Below are 15778 nucleotides of genomic sequence, written 5' to 3'. Positions count from 1 at the left end.
AAAAACATTGACTTCGGGATGATGGAAGTGCTAAAATGCTAGCTCGCTAGCTCGGTTTTGGCCTACAAAAATACATCATCCAGGCAGTACTCTATGCTTTTGGAAGCTAGCAAGATGTGCCTAAAATAAATATCAAGCTCTCCTAACTTTTTCTAAAGGATGCAGTTGTCTAAATGGCAAATATTGTAGCTCAGGTAGCATCTAAAACCAAAACATTGTTTGAAACCCCCATATTACAGTAGAGAGTTGCTGACAGAAGACATCTGCTTCCCTCCCACCAGGGCTGCCCTGCTAGGCTCTGACAACAATCACAAAGCACATTTTTAGCTACATAAACTGTTAATTCCCCAGCACAGCTCTCCTTCCTCCCACAGGGCTGTTGTGATATCACTGATACAGTGTGAAGTTCCTGTCCTCCCTTTGTGGGCCGCATGTGTGGTTGCCATATCGTTTAATTGTGTCCCTGCCGTCTCATGCCCAAATTAGCAATTTAAGATTCCAATGGCCCTGCATTATGTTCTCTGTCGGTTTATATAGTCGTAAGAGTTGATCGTGTTTGACACAATTGATCTTTTGCGTTCCCAGATGCTGTACTGTACAGATGAGGCAGCAGAGAATTGGATATTCCCAAGAGGTGATTTGAACACAGCCTTGAAGGAGTTGTTCAACCAAAAATGATAATGCGGAGAAATTATAATTATGTTGTTCCAAACCTGTATGGATTTCTTCTGTAAAAACAAAAGGAGATATTTTGAATAATATCTCAGTGTTTTTTGTCCATACAATGAAATTCATTTTGTGATCCACAGAAGAAAGAAAATCATACAAGTTTAAAACAGTAGGTGAGTAAATATACAGAATTTTCTTTTTGGGTATAGCGTACTGTCTGTCGAAGTATTCATCCATGCGAACTGATTGAGGTGAGGTGTCCTATTACATTTATAAGTGATTTATGATTTTCACCTTCTGGATGATAAATCAGTGATGGTAGATTTAAGGATACAATAAGTGGTATAGAGAGCAGAATATGATAGAGTTGGGGATGGCTTCTTTTGATTTTCCCAGTACAAACCACCATGACAGATGAATAGCAGCAAGTTAAATACCCCTCAGAGAACTCTGCATAGAAAAGTAGAAAAGGAAACTTCTGGAAATTTTATATAAAAAGTTGGCCTCTACATTACTGATTCTGAGTACCACAGTAAATGTTCACAGCCTGGATAATTTAAGCAGGGTTTTTTTTTTATATTGCAAATCAGGCCCATGAATATATAACTTCTGAACTGTTCGAAATTTATTTGAAAAATGTATTGAAGAATTTGTGTAAAATTTTAGTTTAAAAATGTAAATTTACGACCCCAGAATTAATTAATTTTTTTTTCGATTTTCTTTCTTATTTTTTTTAAAGAGTTTTAGTGTAGCCGTTTTAAGTGTTTTTAAACACCCAATTTGAATGTCATTTAAATGACATTCGTTTGTCACTGCGCATAACTTATATAGCCACACTGAGTGCATTATTACTGTTACAGTTACTCCTGCTCGCTTGCTCATATTATACATTTAATAAATAGTGAACCATTTCATAGTGCCCATGCATCTCAGTTTTTTTTATACAATGCAGCATGCCAAACTATTCAAAACCTCAATAGTAATTCATGCTAAAAAATCAAAAAGATAATTTACTGTTGTTTTTTTTATCAGTCACATGGGGAAAAAGACGTTTCACAAACATTTTGGCTCTCAGGCCTTCTTCAGCGTTGTCTGTGTATTGAGTGCGATTCACCGTTGACGTTTTGATGCAAGTTATATGGATTCGCAGACCAAAATAAGATAACTGGATATAAGAGGGCATGCAAACTACTTTGTTGAAGCATACCGAAGTCTTGCCATTAGCATTGTACACACACTCTCTCTCTCTCTCTCTCTCTCTCTCTCTCTCTCTCTCTCTCTCTCTCTCTCTCTCTCTCTCTCTCTCTCTCTCCTCTTCTCTTCTCTTTTAGTTATGATGGTCATTATTTTTAAACTATAAATAGCTGTGACCCAAGAATAGCTTTACGACAGCACTGTCTATCTCTGTTCCTTAACTGAATCCCCTTTTCGACTCTAGCCATTAGACCTGGCAGGAACTGTCTTTTTATTCAATTAGAAATCATCAATTGATGAAAACATAGCTCTAATTCAGCTGTAATCTTCACAGAAGAGAGTGTTTGTGCATGTACATCATAAAAATGGACTGCGTGACAGAACAACTTCTACCAAGACATTCGATTCTCCTCAAGGATGATCTCATGCAATCAATAAATCAGTCTGAGATCTCCTTCCAAATACTGCAAAGCTTATGAGGAATGGTATTCCTTGTCTGTCTATCTGTCTCTGGCTGTCTCACCCACGCACATCCTAAAGTGGGCTGAGCTCGGTCTAGGCCTAAAATGGTCTTGATCTAAGGATGTTTCTGAGTCACCTTTCAGTAATGCAGTAAAGACGTTCTGGTAATCCAGATAACAAGCGTCTGTAGGAGGACAGCGACTTTCAGCTAAGTTTAGGGAATTGTGTGCGTGTGAAAGAATGGAGGTGTGTTCGTCTATTTATGTGTCGAAACAGGAGGGTGTGTAGATGCTGAATGTATTAATAGGATCCGTTTTTTGACGTGTAGGGAGGCTATAGGGTCCCCGTTCATGGGCAGAAGGCTCTCAAAGTCAGATTTAGAGCTGGTAAGCAGTCAGGCATGCTGTAGGGAGAAAGTCATTTGGATTACATAACTGCATAGAACAACACAAACTGCTTTGATTCAGTGTTTCTGACTGTTATAAGTGCCACTTATTAAGTAAATCAGCAGGATAAATGAATGGTTCTGATGGATTGAAAACATTTCCTCCAAACCATCTAGGACCAGCTTAAGCTGGTTAATAATTAAGAATATATTTGCTTATATATTTTTGTACAGGATTGCAATATAGATACCCTACAGCTTAACCAGAAGATGGTCTTGGCTGGTTTAAGCTGGTCTCCCAGCCTGGCCAAGCTGGTGTTCAGCTCGGTTAGCTGGGCAGTCAACTGATGTCCCAACTGGCCCAATACCCCTCTAAATCCAGCCAACATACCAGGTCTAGGAGCCTTTTATTTTGCAGCTAATGTGTGTTCAAACAAATCCTATGGTATTTTTCTCAAGTTTTGGAAATAAGCCAAATTAGACAGATGGCAGGGTGTGTGGTGTGCCTTTTATCCTCAAAAACCACAATAATAGGCTACATTTCAACAGCTATTTGTAAAATAATAGTCTGATTATTGCCAATAATCAGTGTATGGAATTAGATTAAGATGCTTACATTAGACAAACCTGTTTAAACTTGTTTACATGCTAGGGTACTTACCAGTGCCATGTGTTTTTTACTGCCATTTTGTTGATATTCACCCACAAAGTTTTATTTATTTTATTATTTAATTTTTTGTCATTTTCAAATTTGAAATGTGGCCATTTATAGCATACCTAAAAAAAAAATTCACGATTCCATTACAGTGTTTCTGACGATCAGTACCTCTTTGTCAAGTAAAGCGGACACCATATAAAAGTGCATATAAGATCTGAGCCAAATAATCTGAAATGTTACACTTTACATTAGATCTCAGTCAATGTTATTAATATTTTAAATGTAGCCGTATTAACCCTGTTTCCAGAGCTCCCTCATAGTGTAGTTTCTTCTCTTCCACACATGTGCATTTTGGTCAGAATAGAAGAAATGTGGTTAAAACAGAAACTGTGATTATGGTTACTCTATTTATGCGCATAATTGTTCTGTTTACATGAGCTTCTGCTTAATCACAGCACTATAGGGTGCATGTCACAGCCAGTGTTTGATTCTAATGGCATTTTTTGTTTACTTATGTATAGCCTAATGTTCAGTCCCCATTTGATGTCCAATGTTCTGGAATAACTTATTTTTCATAAAGAGATGTGGAACAGACAGTGGAACTGATGCCTGCATTTATATGACAGACTTGGCTCATGATGGATGCACTTCTTGACATTTTTACAAACAACCCCCATCTTCAAATTCATAAGTCTGCAGAGTTCTTCATTTTTTTCCCTTTAGTTTAAGGGTTCAGCCCCACATGTGTGTTCCAATAAGAGCTCCATCCCTGACGTCATGTCTGCAGGAGATTGGCTATATGGAGCTCGAGCACAAACTCCTGCCCTTGCACACGCGCGCGCTCAAACTTTTCTAAGAGTTTTCAAACTTCTGCTCGAGCTCAAATCGCGCGCACGCGAACTCTCTCGCCTCCTTGACTCCCGATTTCCCCGATTTCCGTTTCGTGCTTTGAAACTTTCTTTCACTTGAAGCATTTCCCCACTCTTTTAAGTTATGTGTATTGCGAATAGATGACAGCGCGCGAGGGTTTAGGCTACAACTGCTTCACACGCGACTGAGTATGGTTGAACTTCTATAGTTTTTTTTTTCTTTTGTAGGCTATCTTTCTTTCTATAGTGTGTATATAGTACATAGTGTTTCTTTCAAACTTCGCCAACACTTTCACTTCTACTGGATATGGCTGTGCTCATGTGGGACATCATTGTTTCTCTAGCGTTATTTATTTCTCCGGCTTCGATTTCGGCGGATCAAAGCGGCTTCAGGAAACTGTACGTTCTGCAGCCGGGACCGAGCGGAACGGACGGGGTTCACTTGAGCTCCATTTCATCGCTCTCGGGAGCGTCGGGACAGCCACACTCCTACAATGTGGAGCTCAAAGCCAGTTTCGGCGGCCAGGTCCGAACCCGAAGAATGGGTCACCAACCAAACCCGAGCATTCCTATCCGACAGGACGCGCAGCCTGGCCGACACACAACCAGCCATCATATGAAAGTGTCAGGGTAAGAGCAGAGCCAACTATATTAAAGTAGGCTACATAACACTTTACAATGAATGTCGATCAAAATACTGTTTTATTAGAATGATAATTATGATGTACGAAACGATACCGATTACAACAGTAAAAACAATAGGCATTATGAATATTCATAATGAATATTGAGATATTGTAGGCCTATTTTGATTATTAAGGTATCGAATATTGTAGTGTTATTTAAAAAATATTTTTTTATGCAGTGTTGTTTTGCAGTTTTAATGGTCACAAAGTTGATTATCCAAACAATTAACAAAAGTTACTTTACTCGTGAAATACTGAGAGCTTTTCTTTAGAGACCCACCAAACGGTTCTGATAATGATTAAGTCGAAAACTGAATATTGGTATAAAAAAAAGGAAAATATTAGTCAGACCGATTATTGACCTGTCAGTATTTTACAGTTTGTTAATTAAAAGTAAATTTAAAAATAAGAAGAAAAAGTTAAATGAAAGCAACATTCTAAAAACTCTGTTTTGTGATGTGATGTGTCCATTGTAATGAGAAACTTAAATTGTTAATACCAATGTGTGTTGAAGTTCCATTAGAGTTTTGAATTCTGATTTTGATCGCTAGTGATGTGTTAACAACCAGATGTCATTAAGCATCAATAAATTCAACAAGTCTACAGTGATCATAACATTCTAAAAAGCACAGTAACATCTATTGTTTCAGGAAACCACAAGAGCCAGTTTAATTGTAGGCTACCGGCTCCCCTAGCAGTGAACCTGATGCCCCTTAAAAACTTTCAGCAGGCCATTCACAAAGATTTTTCCACATTCCCTACAATCACAAAGAGTATTGAGTGTATTGAGTGTTCATATTTTCTGGGCTTTGGATCAGTTTCTCTTACTTTGCTAAGTGCAGTATGAAATAGCACAGTGGGAATAATAGGACTGATTATATTGGAGCCTCAACCAGCTTTGGCCCCGGGCCTTCACATCACTTCAGTGAGAGCAGACTTGCATCAGAAACCGCTCTGGGTGGGCGAGGAGATTGACCGGGGGGTTGAGCAGGGGGGGAGGGGGTTACAGTAAGGTTAGTATGTTCATTCGATTTGTGTGTGAGTGTGACTGACTGTTGATGTCATTGCAGAGTGAACGTCTGTGGGGGGCAGTGCTGTGTTGGTTGGAGCAAGACCCCAGGATCTCAGCGCTGCACTAAACGTGAGTTAAGATAATTATTTTGTATCATGCATGTGCTTGGGTTCTCTCAGGTCTTTCTTCTGCACTACACCATACTTGAACTTCACTTTAAAAACTTGCTTGGACAAGTGAATCCCTTTAATCACCCTGGACGTCAAGTTCAGAATGGTGTATTTGCTTTAGTTTTGCTACAGACGGCGGGTCTCGCATGAAACTAGTTTAGTAAAAAACGTTGCAGGTTCCATTGTATTTAGGGATCATCTAGGCATTACCGATCCTGGACATCATCAGTTGCTGATCACATACTGAGGGTTCGGATTTACACTTATGCCCATTTGGCTCCAAACCCACGCTATGTGCTTTTGAGCAAGACATTCAATTGTCTTGCTCCATAGTCTCACTGCAATGCATTGTTCAGAAACCCCCTCTGGATACAGTGCTAAACATAAGAAAGAAGAATTGAGTTCAAATATTTAACTAATCGTTTAGAGCTCTATATGTCAGAAATGTCTTAAAGGGATGGTTGAAAATGTTGTCATCACGGAAGAATTAAAGTCATACAGGTTTGGGTCAAAATAAGGGTGTCATGCCATTCCAAACCTGTGTGACTTTAATTCTTCTGTGGAATACACATATAAAGATACTTTAAATGTTTTTTTGTCGATGCAATGAAAGTCAGTGGGATCAAGTATTGTTTTGGACCCCGCTGACTCTTATTGAATGGACAAAAACTTTTCAAAATATATTTTTGTATGTTTCACAGAAGAGTTAAAGTCATACAGATATGGAACAACAAGAGGGTACATAAATGACAGAATTTTCACTTTTGCCTGAACTATCTCTTTAATGCCAGGAGCAGTTGCTGTGGTTAAAAAGTGACATATGCAGAGACATTTTATGGTGTCCTTCATAAACAACCAGACAGACAGCTGCAGTGCCCACCTGTGAGTGGAGTCAAAACGCTCTCCGTCAGATCTTAAGTGGAGGGATGGGGGGTGGTTGAAAAGAGGGTGTGTACTGTTATCATAGGTGTAGATTTTGAGTGGTTGGCGGCAGATGTGATAGCATATATCAGCAAACACTCAGTTCATCACAACATTATCAAGTTACAAGCGAATAGTAACATTAATCTGCAAGTTACTGCACACAAAATCCACATGTGAAGTAAAACTATGGGGTTTGTAAAGTAAGGAAATGCAAGACATGACAAAGCATTTTGAATAATGTATCAGCGTTTTAAAATTTAGTAAATGACAGAAATGTTTCAGTTAACGCAATAGACAGAAGGTACACAGGCACAAAACTTGAAATATAATAATAGAAAACAAAGATAGAAGTACACAGTGGTAGCCTAGAAATCTAGACGCACCCTAGCGTCAGTGTAGTCTAGCAACTCTCCGTTGACTTTCGAGCTGGAAAAAACAAATTATAGTCAGGCCAATCAAATCGTGTATAGAGTCGGTGGGTGGGCTTAACATAATGACGACAGAGTTGTGACGGTTCCGTGTGAATTCCCTGCTACTTGAAAACAAAGAATGGCTGCTGCTGGCGAACAGCGGTCTTTCGAATCGGCTTTGGCCGCGACTCTGGAGGACTTGGAGTTGAGAAAAGAACAAAGAACGGCACTTAAGTCATTCTTAAAAAAAGATGTGTTCGTAGTTTTGGTGACCAGATACGGCAAAAGTTTAATCTACTAGCTCCGCTGGTGGGAAAACGTTCTAGTTGGTTGTAGCGCTATCAAATTGCATGCAGAGGGTTTTTGAAAGACAACCGTTTATCCAGCCCCTCGGATTGAGCCGTGCCAATGGTAAGTTGCCAGACCTAACATCTTGATGTAGGTCTGGCTTGCCAGGCTAACACAGTGGGGCAAAAGATAAGGAATTTTGAGGCTACGGAGAGAGTATGATAACCCAGTGGAAGGGCTGGATCAGTTTATCCTTAGCCTGTGTGTTTCTGCCAGCAGGTTATATAAGAACCGGCCACTGTATGTGTGGAAGTACGTGGAGGCCACCGGGGAAAAGCAGGAGTTGCACCTCCACCCGCTGTCTGAGTCTTGCCTCCAACACACATTCCTTTTACCCACCTTTTACACATATCCTAGACGATCAATATTGTGTCTACATCCCCTGTCTCCAGTGACATTCCTCCTTCCTTCTCTTTGTTTTTTAGGAATGATAAATTGACGTTTTTGTTTGTATGCTCTATGGCACCTCCAAGATTGTGTCTTGGATGTCTGCTGCATTTTGACAAAGTGTTTTGTCTTGGAGCCTTGCATCGAACATCAGGTGTACATTTAACCAGTGTACAGTGATTATGCAGACAGTTTAATCCCCGTGATCTTTCTCATACATTAAAGTCAGTCTTGGTTCTTTATTTGATGGATATAGTTTTGTTTCTCATGGGCTTGTCTGCAAACTACTAAGGCAAAGAGAATATGGGTTTTTGCAGATAATTTGTAATTTTTCAGTGGCAGATACTTTATCCTATCACAGCTTAATATGTTGAGACTACTACACGTCAACCATTCAATCAGGTTGATTTCTTTAAAAAGTGCAAACATTAGGACAATAAGACTAGGACATTAAGACTTGCTTTATTAGTTTGAGCCTGACACTGCAACATTGGTTTAACTAATGACGTGAGTTTTTCTTTTCTTCAAATCAGTATTTTTTAACTAACTGGTGAAAATGATAAGTACATAAGTGATAATGTGCCCTATCTTACACCCGGCGGCAAGCGCGACGCAAGTGTTTTTTGCCAGCTATCAAAGATGGTGGACCCGGTCCACGCGGGCTATGATTGACAGCTCGCTCACGAGCAAGGGTGGGGCTGTGTTGAAACGCTCCTGTCAATCAACAATCGTGTGAGGGGCGTCAATTTTGTGACGTCACAAAATCGAACAGCTTGATTTGAGTTGGGGGGGGGGGGCATAAAAGAAGATTAAAGAAAAACTACTGGATGGATTTTTATAATTTTATGATGGTTGTGTACAGGCACCGCCAACACACATTTCAGTACAATCAACTTGTAAAAGTGCATGACCCTTTAAGGAATTGGTTGAGTGAATTATTCAGTGACTCATTCATAAAGACAGTCACTTGTCGCCACCTACTGGTAGAGCGATATAAGCTGCACTAGATTCACTAAAAATCCAGAGCACAGTAAAGTCTGTCTGAACGGAAGGTATCATAAATATGTAAGTTTGTAATTAATATTATATATTAGTAATATAATTATAATATTAATAATTATTGTATGTATATATATTATATATATACTGTATATTATAGAGAGAGAAAGAGGGAGAAAAAGAGAACCCCCTGTTTACAGAAAGAGGCCCCGTTTACACGGGCAGAGGAATCACTTTGCAGGCCATCTGGAGCAAACCCAGAGCACATTCCTGCTTCAGCCATCCCTTTTATTTTCAATGGAGGCGTCTATAGTTTGATGTCAGCCTCACAGTGAGTGGCCTGAGAGCCCTTAAATTTGAGCTGAAATGTAACAGAACGTTTTTAATGGAGGATCTTGCAGGAAAATTGAGTGTGGAGAAGGGACACCTCAGAGAACTTCTCTATGACTGTTTTTCTGCTGACTCAGGAAATCTTGGGTTTATATTTTTTATTTTGTTATACCAGTATAGTGTCACTAAACCATTTGTTTTTATGTTTCGCCAACCTTTTGTGAAAGGTTATTCTCATAAACGTACAGAATCCAGTATTTCTGCCAAATCGCTGGTGTCAACCCATAAACGTGTCTTATGATAGGGTCACCATTATGTGCGCTTTCAAGTAAATTAAGAATAAAATATGACCTTTTTCGTTCATCTGACAGCAGCATTAGACGTTGTAATTCATGGTGACTGGGACATCACAGCGAGAATTAATCATGGGTCTACCATTTTTCATTGCTCATATATTTTTCTATAATAGGAGGAAAATGAAAAAGTCCAGGTTGTAGTCAGTACCTCCCCTTGCCTCTATATCTTCCTTTCCATTTGTGTTTTAGAATTACTATGTCTCCGCTCTCCACCTCCTGTTTCAAAAGATAGACCTGATCGTAAATTTTCCTGCCAAATGTTTAATGGCGTTTGATTTTTCAGGTTTTAACGCTCACCTCACTCAGAAAGTGCTAACAAAGAGAATTGTCTGAATAGAAGCAGCTTTTGTTTTTCCTGGCTGGTTCTTCCGAGCTGCATGGAACTTCGTAGGTGAAGTGTTTAACCCGGAGCTTTCAGTCTTCCAGGTTTTGTCGCTGACATCGAGTCCTATTATTGTACAGTGCAAAGGGGCACTGGGATATTGGCCATCTTATTTTACCACCAGGATATTGCACTCCAGTTCTTTATCTCTAACGGAACAGGAAGAGTGTTAATCCTGGTAAATTTTTGGCCCATCATGTCCTATAAATAAATGAAAATGTAGACCAGGCAGGGGCCAACTTACATGCACTGATAAATATTTGAGGACTGCACCATTAAACTTAGATGAAACATAACCCTACATATAAACTAAATATTTACGGAAGACTTCAACCAGGAATAATAGTTGGAATAAACTAGCAGACCGATTGGATTGCATCAATGAGCTCATGTTTTAACTGACAGATAAATGATGTTGACATTTACACTCGTTTATATTTTTAGAGAGGGAATTTTGTGAATAAATGAGTTCTTAGCAGCTCTCCAGCATGAAACCAATCTTAAAGGTGAACTTTCCAGTGTGCCTTGCCCTGTCATTTGTGCATGCCAGGGTTTCAACCACTGATCTATATAGAATGACATTATATAGATCAGTGGTGTCAACACACAAAAAATATAAATTCAAATAAATAAATAAAAATCAATAAAATATTAGTATTTATTTTTTTTAAATGGATTGCCCTTTTAGATGCAATTCCTGAATATTTATTTATGTTTAATTATTTTTACTAATCATTTTATGATTTTATGTGATATTTCAACCGGGAATTGTTATTTGTTTAATTTACATTTATTTAGTTATTTTTTAACACTATTTCTTCATACGAATTTGAAGGCAGCTTATTGGATCAAAAATGTCTTACTATGCTTTTTCTGTATCTGTTCAACTGCACATCTTTTTAGGGAGAGCTTACAAACTACTAGCTAAGTCTTGCCTTAAGAACAAATGGTGCAACCAAGTACAGACTAAGTAGTGACTAAGCCCTTAGTGAACTTTATGTCCCAATTCAAATAAGACCAGCTGGTACATCACTGATCCATTTTTTGAAGCTCCTTTTCATCTCACTGGGTTTTTTTTAGTACAAAATTTTAAAATAAACCTTTTCCAGAGAGTTACACTTGTCATAATGGACATAAAGCGACAAACAATAAAAGACAAAAAAAGGCTTGTTACTGGAATCTTGCTGGTTTGGATTCAGTGTTAAAATATAACTTAACATATTTAACAGACTTCTGAGAAGCAGAATTGAGCGTGACTGTGAAAAACCAGCAAACATGTTTGAAAGCTGTTTGAACAGAGGTCATGAAGTGAGCCTAGGTTCAGTCCACAGAATGACTGCCACCTTGTTGTTCTCTCTTCCCTGAGGAGTTTTCGTGCTGGCATTCGCCATGTGATATGCATTCAGTAGCTTCTCAGACTTTCCTTGAGTTCTTTTATTGGATTGAGATCATCAGGAAGCATTCAGAGCATTTTTGTTTTTCTCAGACAGGCCTGGGTTTGGGGGAGTTGATGGGTGATTTAATTTGTCTGCACAATGGAAGACTGTCTGGCGATGAAGAGCTTGCGGATGGTGAAAGAAACTGTAATGTAAATTTAGGCCCAGCATAAGATTTTTGAATCGATGACAGCTTCAATTTAATGCTACTACATAATTTAACATCTAATTTATAGTTTGTTTTACAAGTTTTACAACATGTAAAATGCAATGAATGCTCATGTCTTCCCTCTGAGCCTGGATTTCTCATATTGCTCATCTGTAGTGTTTGAGTGTTTTTCCTGAGCTCAGGCATGTGTGCACAGCTCACCGCTGAAAGACTGCTCAGTCTATTTTGTCCCTCAACTGAACAGGGCCCAAAACGTTCACGTCCCTCGCCAGATAAAACACAACATGAAAATATTTCACCTGGGCTCCACAGCACGGCAGAGAGACAGATACGTTTTTCCTGGCTGTCCGTGCTGAAAAAGTGTCCTAGATCTGCAGGAACAGGTGACTAGGTTGAGGAACCTGCTGTGATGGGCCTGAACTAGAGAAGAGCTCAATTCTGTTGGTTCTTCGAATTCACTATTGCACCCCTCTTGCATGTGGTAATTCAGTACAGACACCTGTGCCTTATTTATTAACCACCTGCAGTGCAATGTAACCGACACACATAGTTGTTTTTATGTAAATTAGGCTTCTTGTATTATAATTTGTAAGAAAGCGGACCAGAATTAGTCATCAAATATGTGACCAGCAATTTTAGTCTTCAAATTGACTGGGCTTGATAAGGTTTAGCGATTAGGTTTGATTTAGGGTCATGTTTGGTGGTTTTATCATTTTTTTTCAGTGTTCCACGTTTAAAGAATAATCAGTGTACATTCATTAACTTTCAATAACTCAGTGGTCCAGAGTCATTTCCACTTATGCTGTGGTTAGCACATGCTCAAGTGTTTTTTATGTTTTCAATCTCTTTCTTAAAACAGCCTAAGCCACCATTACAAGTTTGAAAAGTACATGGAAAAGTGATTTAGAACTGTAATGTGGTCAAAAAACCTGAAAGTCCTTCATAGCTATGCAACTTAACACCTTGGAAGTAGCATTGTTCAACCAATCAGAATCAAGCATGCAACAATGCTGTAGTATAATTAAAGGGATAGTTAATAAATAAATTCCTAAAAGAACTACAAAAGAACTATCCCTTTAAGGTTAATAAAAATGCTTGTTTTTCCAGTTTAAATAAAGCATGTCTCGTTAGAGAGAAGTTTGCTGTATCTGTATCTCCAAGACAACTTGTGAAATGCCTCCCCTGTCTGCTCACACTGCAGACTTCCAGTCCTCAGGCAGTAGCTTAGCATGCTAACCCACATGTTACTTTCTTGTTCAAGAAAATCCAAGTTGTACCTTTCAGATTCAACACGTCTGAAGATGTTAGATCTGTTGGAGAGCTCTGCAACAGATCCTCTTGAATGAGCTCTTAGATGTTACACGTATTAAGCTCAGCGGAGAAATGGCCCGACCGCAGTCGCTCTGTGCCTGCTGTGAAATACTAGCGGACTGAAATGGGCTTATCGACCATTCTGTCTGGGCGCATTCATGCTGTGCGTGAGCTCCTACACCGCTGATCACGTTGAGGGTACAATGCAACACATTTAACACCGATTTCAATATTGACTTAAGGGGTAAAACTAATAAGAAGCTGGACATGTTGGAATTACCCATCACTGTTCCCCATAGCCTGGCCATCTGAGTCAGCAACATCACCCTTTTATTTCTCTCTCATGCTCTCTTTATCAGTCTGCCTTTCTGAGGCCTAACTTTATCTCTCTTTTTTTTTTTGAGCTGTTCAGTTTAGTCAGCAGGAAGATTTAACCTCCACATTGTACAGTAGCCCATAGCATCACTCATGAAGGTTGGTGAGATGCTCTTACCAAACTTGTGATCTACTGACTTACAGCTGCACTCTGTACAAGTTGCTTTCTAAACGTATATGGAATGACAGGACACTTTGTGTGGTAGCTATGTGTGTTATCTGGGTGAAGTCAATGTGTCATTGACCAATATTTGATTCGCAATGGCTGATGCCAATAGCTAGTGACCTGGGTGGTCAAAATAATGCAGTAAACATTAACATAAAACATTATCGTTTTTTGAGATTTTTTATTTTTATTTTTTATTTGAAAGAAATATCTTGTGCTCACCAAAGCTGCATTTTTTTTATTAAAAATAAATTAAAAACATAATATTGTGAAATATTATAACAATTAAAATAACGGTTTTCTATTTGAATATATTAACTTTTTCAATTTTTTATTTTATTTAATTTTATTCCTTTGATTGCAAAGCAGCAATTATCCAGTCCTCCGTGTCATATCAACCTTCAGAAATCATTTTAATATGCTGATTTCTCAAGAATAAATTCTTATTATTATCCATGTTGAAAACAGCTGTGCTGCTTAATATTTTTGTGGAATATTTTTTTTCAGATGTCCCACGTTTTTGCCTGGCAACAGTAACGGCACTTGACCTTGGCCTTGTGGGAAGATCTGCTGAGGAATGGGGCGCTGGGGAATTACATTTTGACGTTGGGGTATCCATTCGTATGACCTCTGTTTGGAAGTCTGTGATATATTGTTTTCAGGATTCTTTGATTTATGGAAAGTTTAAAAGAACAGCATTTATTTGAAATAGAAATCTTTCATAGCATCATAATGTAACATGTATGTTAGAGGCCGTTCATTTATACGACAACAGCATTTTGGTGGCCTGAAAACGCAAACTTTTGAAAACAGGTTTCAAAGTGTAATCATCACAAGTGGTTATAAGAATTACACAAATCAATATATAATTTTGTTATCATGAAAAATGTAAGGTTCCTTACAACAGACTCAAAGTCTGTTGATATGATATGTTTTCGAAGCCTTTGTGTTCAAAGGATTTGACATTTTCTTAAAGGAAGTAAAAAGGGACTTTATATCAGAGGAGAACATTATAGACATTATTGACTAGGCTCATTTTATGTTACACAGAAGAATGAAAGTCAAATGAGGACAGAATTTTCATTTGCAGTGTACTGTTCCTTTAACTCATAGAGCGCTTAACCTGTATGTAAATGTGTATGTTGGGGTGAGTTCTTTAAAATAATGATTTTCTGTGAACAATTGTGCCCACACGTGTGTTCGGTTTATATATATGTGGGAGAGGAGGTGTACAAGGGCATGAGATGAACAAGAACAGTGTTCTTGTGTGTACTCCGTTTCTGAGGGCCGTCTCACTTTGTAACCCAGAGCCCCAAAGGGCCAATGAAGTACAGGGGAAAATGAGGAAAAACCTAGTGAGGGTGGAAAAGAAAACAGAAATCCCCTGCTGTGGGTCATGTCAACTGAAGTGAAAAACTCCTCAAACCAGGGAGAGTGGTTTTCATGATGTCATATTTGATGTAATCACTCTCACCTCTGTCACAAAGCGTATTTATAATAATTTGTGGTCATTAATGCTCAATTTTAGCCAGCTTGTGTGTGTTTTTGTACAGTATGTGCTAGGCTATACTGTAGTTTGTCTTCAAAAGTGAGCTAAATTTGATAAAAGCGTTTGTAGATGTCATCAATTAGAAAAAAAAGATTTATAAATTATATTGTACTATTGTTTATATAGTTTATATCTTCAATAAATGTGAAGCGAGGACCAATAGGACTGGAGCAGGTATATATGAGGATGATAAGATGACTAGCATTTTGTGTAGAGAAGCTGCTTTTCTCTGCATGTCATAGAAGCTGTCGATGAGGTTATCCTTTCTAATGTCTTCCTTGAGCACTGGGCCCTGATCCATTTCCTATTTAGGAATCTCCACAGCACTTAATCACTTAATGTGACTAACTGTATATTGACTGATGAGCAGCAAGCTGTGAGTGTGTCTGTGTGTCTTTGTGTATGTGAAAGTGTCTGTGTTCATTGGCCACAGATTTGTGGTTGAATGACAGCTTTATTCCTTCTCCCCAATGATGTAATTACAGACCACAAGTCAACACCCAGTTATCCACTAATTTTCCCTCTCTCTTG

At 38.5% G+C, this 15778-nt stretch overlaps 1 protein-coding gene across 4 annotated transcripts in view; it reads left to right on the top strand.

Moving 5' to 3' along the window:
• The first annotated feature begins 4151 nt into the window (after nucleotides 1–4151).
• Nucleotides 4152–15778, top strand: part of ltbp1 (latent transforming growth factor beta binding protein 1) — an 82863-nt gene continuing 71236 nt past the window's right edge. For all 4 annotated transcript variants that reach the window (XM_081347782.1, XM_081347781.1, XM_081347780.1 and 1 more), the window contains exons 1-2: nucleotides 4152–4867; nucleotides 5994–6064. In XM_081347782.1, the coding sequence (XP_081203908.1) occupies nucleotides 4545–4867; nucleotides 5994–6064 (394 nt within the window). In that variant the 5' untranslated portion in view covers nucleotides 4152–4544. The remainder of the gene's footprint in view (nucleotides 4868–5993; nucleotides 6065–15778) is intronic.

Source organism: Scardinius erythrophthalmus, assembly GCF_964197995.2.
Source record: "Scardinius erythrophthalmus genome assembly, chromosome: 19".
NCBI lineage: Eukaryota > Metazoa > Chordata > Actinopteri > Cypriniformes > Leuciscidae > Scardinius > Scardinius erythrophthalmus.
The sequence above is the reverse complement of the archived record's forward strand: the minus strand, read 5'-3'. Positions and strand labels throughout refer to the sequence as shown.